This window comes from Palaemon carinicauda, chromosome 27 (genome assembly GCF_036898095.1).
Source record: "Palaemon carinicauda isolate YSFRI2023 chromosome 27, ASM3689809v2, whole genome shotgun sequence".
NCBI lineage: Eukaryota > Metazoa > Arthropoda > Malacostraca > Decapoda > Palaemonidae > Palaemon > Palaemon carinicauda.
In genome coordinates, this window is record NC_090751.1 from 36,617,872 (window position 1) to 36,622,871 (window position 5,000).

General features: G+C 36.5%; 1 protein-coding gene across 1 annotated transcript in view; it reads left to right on the top strand.

The window, feature by feature from the left end:
- LOC137620689 (diacylglycerol lipase-alpha-like) overlaps positions 1–5,000 on the top strand; it is a 788,256-nt gene that overhangs the window by 578,567 nt on the left and 204,689 nt on the right. Inside the window, 1 exon segment of the mRNA XM_068351035.1 lies at positions 4,823–5,000. This exon segment is cut by the window's right edge and continues 40 nt beyond it. Within this exon segment, the coding sequence (XP_068207136.1) occupies positions 4,823–5,000 (178 nt within the window).

The following is a 5,000-nucleotide window of genomic DNA, read 5'->3' on the forward strand; positions in this document are numbered from 1 at the left end:
GTGCTCTCTCTCTCTCTCTCTCTCTCTCTCCTCTCTCCTCTCCTCCTCTCTCTCTCTCTCTCTCTCTCTCTCTCTCTCTCTCTCTTCTTTTTCTGATATTTATAGTTGTTAAGGGTCTCACCATTTTTTTATACCTATAATAAGTCTTAAATGCCGATCGTGCTAAGTTTTATCGATGGTAAATAGTCAACGAAGTATCATGATAGGATGAATTTTTTTATACGAAATTAATTGTTGAAGATGCTTTGTTTAAATATAATTTTTTACTTATATGTAGCCTCAAAATTGACCCCATTTACATTACTGAAATTATATTGTTTAACTTTAGCCTTGTTATTTGGTGACTGATACTTACGTTGTTTCACATATCAGGGTAAGAGAAGGAAAAAAATAGATTTATTATCAGATATAAATGTCTTAAGATAAACCAGTGTGCAATTGCAACTTAGTTTCATAATATATTGACTTGCTTCCGTGATGTTGTTTTCATAAAGATCAGGACTTTAAATTACTAATTTTTCGTCCGTTTTGTCAGTTTCGAGAAAATTGTCCATGGCAATTATTAAAAAACCCTACTATTAACATTATTATTGTTGTTATATATGACTGTTGAGATTTGGCATGGATGATTTTTGTGAGTAAAGGCAGTGACTACATTATGGTAAAGATAGGAAGAAAACTATTGGAAGAATGGATTTTTTTCCAAAGTGGATTATTCAGCCTTAACAGAAGTTTATCGTCCTAAAACGTCCTGGTTAAAGTTATATTTAATATGGAATTCATGAATTAAATGCATTGAGAAAAATCAGCTTAAATTATTTATACATTACATATGGGCTTTGTTTGACCAGTTCAATTAATTCCTTGTAAATGGGCAATTCCTTCCAATATACTGTTAGTCATTTTGTTAGTATCAGTGGCGTAGGGTCTTTATTGAATCATTGCCATTTGTCAAGAAGTAAATTGAAATAGTCTACCCGGTGACAAATAGCTTGAAGTGAGAATTGGATTTAGGGAGCATTATTGTTGCCACATTGGGGGATATTGATGATGGAAGGCGAGTGTGAAATAGACTCCTTTCGGTGATATACTTTTGCCTTTTGGGAGCAGCTCATTTCCTTTGGATGACCATGACTTTCTGGTGGTCTCCTAAGAGGGAATTGGGATCTTCTTCTTCTTCTTCTTCTTCTTCTTTTTCTTTTCTTCTTTTTCCTCTTCTTCTTCTTCTTCTCCCTTCTCCTTCCTTTCCCTCCTCCTGCTCCTCCTCCTCTGCTCTTCTTCTTCTGCTTCTTCTTCTTCTTCTTCTTCTTCTTCTTTTTCTTCTTCTTCTTTTTCTTCTTCTTCTTCTTCTTCCTCCTCCTCCTCCTCCCTCCTCCTCCTCCTTCTTCTTCTTCTTCTTCTTCTTCTTCTTCTTCTTCTTCTTCCATCTAATAAGTTTGAATGAAAGACTCCTCTATTTTTGTCCCTTTTCGACTTCATCATTGTTGGTTGATAGTGATTACCCCGATGGGTTAGAGGCAACTGCGTTTTGCAAGAACTCTCTCTCTCTCTCGCTCTCTCTCTCCTCTCTCTCTCTCTCTCTCTCTCTCTCTCTCTCTCTCTCTCTCTCTCTCTCTCTCTCTCTCTCTCTCTCTCTCTCTCTCTTATAGTTCTTGAAAAATATCGTATTAGACAATTTCGAGGAAGCACCAAAAATAATATTGCAATTCTTTAATTGTGGTTAATTTGATTAAGGGTATCCAATCAATAATCTAATGTGGCGGATTGTTTTATTTCAGTATATGGTTTGATATAATGGAAACAAATATAATAATATTAAACGAGAATTAACCAACGACTAAGTTGCTTTAATATGGAGATGAAAAGTTTCGTTATTATGGAGTTGAAGCAATTTCGCCCCCGAAACGAATCATAAATATTGAGATAACGCGTAAAATTCCGTAGGAAAAAATTTACTTGAAAATGCATTAAACATGAGACAACCGAGATGCAATTTCACCCGCGGCTTCTAGCAAGCTCTTTCATAAGCAAAATATGCCCAGGATCAAATAACGCTAAATCTGCTTAGAAGAAGCTTCATAAATTGCAAACTTGCTTTTAAAGCATTCGAAAACGGAGCCTTGGCTTTGCACTCTTTACGGACCCCAAGCAAGTGTTCCGCCAAGTAGAAAAATGAATTTGAAAAGGTTACTGCCCCCCCCCCCTTTTTTTTCCTCTCTCTCTCTCTCTCTCTCCTCTCTCTCTCTCTCTCTCCTCTCTCTCCTCTCTCTCTCTCTCTCTCTCTCTCTCCCCTTGGTCGTGGGTATGTGACGGGTAATAGGAGTCCGACGGATCCAGGGAGAATGCCATTTTGAAGAGAATTATTAGAAAGAGCTTGGGTCCAAATTAGTTTTAAGTATTGGAAAAATACAACAATTAAATCGGTGAAAGAAATCCGCTTTTTTTTTTATAATTTCATACTGGAATAGAATAATAGAATATTTTTATAAGAATCAGAAATGGTAATATTGGTAATTTTACAGAAGGTATTTTGGATAGCAATTGAATTTCCAATTGATCTTGTATGAATAGCATTCAACAATGTTGTCTCATCTGAAATTAGTAATTTATACTGATATAAAGGTTTTATTCTCTCTCTCTCTCTCTCTCTCTCTCCTCTCTCTCTCTCTCTCTCTCTCTCTCTCTCTCTCTCTCTCTGTTAGAATAGATTATATAAAAGACTCAAGTATTCAATCAAAAGTGGTCCGTGAGCAGGAATAGAAATGTCCTGAAAAGAAAAATACATTAATTATCTTAATTGTGTTAGAGATATTGTAAGAGAAGATCTCTTCGTATTGAGCCATTTCCTCAATGGAAGGAGATGAGCACGGTTGCATAATTTCCTCTCGAATCGAAAGCTTTTAAGGATCAGCTAATGGATCTCCCTCCAAAGAAGCCCTTATATTGGTGGTTGGGGTTCTCTTCAGCATCATGATAGGCAATTTGAGTAACTGTTTACAGAACTCGTTATATATCTATTAGCTACCGATTTTCTCGTCTCAAACAAATTAGCTTCTAGGAAACTACGGTCAATTTTGAAATTTCCTAGGTAATGTATATTGAGAAAGTCTTTCAAGATTTTCGGTGATCAATCTATTCTGAAGAAGTGTTTTAATTCTTTCATTCTAACTTGTTTTGAGTATTGTTCTCCTGTCTGGTCTTCAGCTGCTGATTCTCATCTTAATTTGTTGGACAGAAACTTACGGTCTAATAAATTTCTTATTCCTGATCTAGATATTAATCTTTGGCACCGTTGTTCAATTAGTTCATTATGCATGTTGCATAAGATTTTTCATAACTCTGACCATCCTTTACATTCAGATCTCCCTGGACAATTTTATCCTGTTCGTAATACCAGGCAGGCAGTTAATTCTAATAGCCAGGCCTCCTCCATCACGAGGCTCAATACTACGCAGTACTCTAGAAGTTTTATTCCAGTTGTTACCAAGTTGTGGAATGATCTTCCTAATCGGGTGGTTGAATCAGTAGATCTTCAAAAGTTCAAAGTTGGAGCAAATGCTTTTTTGTTGACCAGGCGGACATAGTCTTTTTATAGTTTATTTATGACATATTTGTTTTTGATGTTGTTAATAGTTTATATGAAATGTCTGTTTTGACGTTGTTACTTATTTTAGAATGATTTATTGTTAATTTGTTCTCTTCATTTATTTATTTCCTTATTTCCTTTCCTCACTGGGCTATTTTTCCCTGTTGGAGCCCCTGGGCTTATAGCATCTTGCTTTTCCAACTAGGGTTGTAGCTTGGATAGTAATGATAATAATAATAATAACAATATCACGTACATCTTGGAATGTAGACGTATCTTCAAATACTTTCATTTTTTGGAGATTGGAAAATTGTTTCTCAGTGTCATTGTTCATAGGGGTATGCTTCTTTGATAATTTCTGAAGTCAAATGCCCTGGAATCATTGTTTGTTGACCTAATATTATCGCCTCAAATTGAAAAAACCATACACAATGATTGTTACAATCGGAATAGGATGTAGAAACCTTTTTGCGTCTTACTCAACAATAAAGTCGCCTTTTCCGACTAAGGACACAGCATCAGAACGTCTCGTGGATTCATTTCAACACACTTAAATAAGAAATAATTATAAATTATAATGGCATTCCATCTCGTTTTAGATTCAAGTTTCATTTCTATCTTTATCGAGCTTCACACATTCAGTGCTGAAGCCAGATAAGACATATTAACTTCAATAGTGGGTACATCCAATGACCGGATCCATTATGGGTAGGCCTCGAGGAGGCAATCTCCCATCTTTGGAGGGATGTACTATCATGATCCAAAGTGTCTTAACCCCCTCCCCACCCTTGCTGTATGGAAGTCGAAGTCAACGTGAAATGTCTCTGTTGATCATTTCTGTTTTATATTCAGTTGAATAGAATAGGAATGATGAGGGACTTGAGCATAGCCCTATCATCGACATTTTTTTACGTGTTATGTACATATGAAATAGGTATTTCTAATTACTTTACCTAATTGTCATTTTGACGTATTATCCTAACCGTTAATCCTAACGAAATCAACCTTCTAGTATTTCCTAACATGTTTTTTTTTCTTAAATTTAGGATAAAGAAAGCCAATGCTACATGAATAACCCTTACATTTGAACAAAATCCTCCTTACCCTTTCTCATTCTTTATATCATCAACCTGTTGATTTTGTATTTATTAACATTCTGCGTACATTGTAGTCACCATTGTCAATCCTCAGTATCTTCAGACGTTCTTGATAACAACTATCCCTATTTCTTTGCAGGTTGATCGTCTTGGCAGTGATCTATGGCGTGGTGGGAAGTAGAGAAGGCGCCGGAGCGGAGTGCTGGTCTGAGCTACGCGAACATGTGGTGGGATACTTGGTCATCCTCTCCGGGTGCGTCGTGGTCGAGTTCTGCATCGCCCATGTGGCTATGCGGGGCACCATTCTCGACCCGACG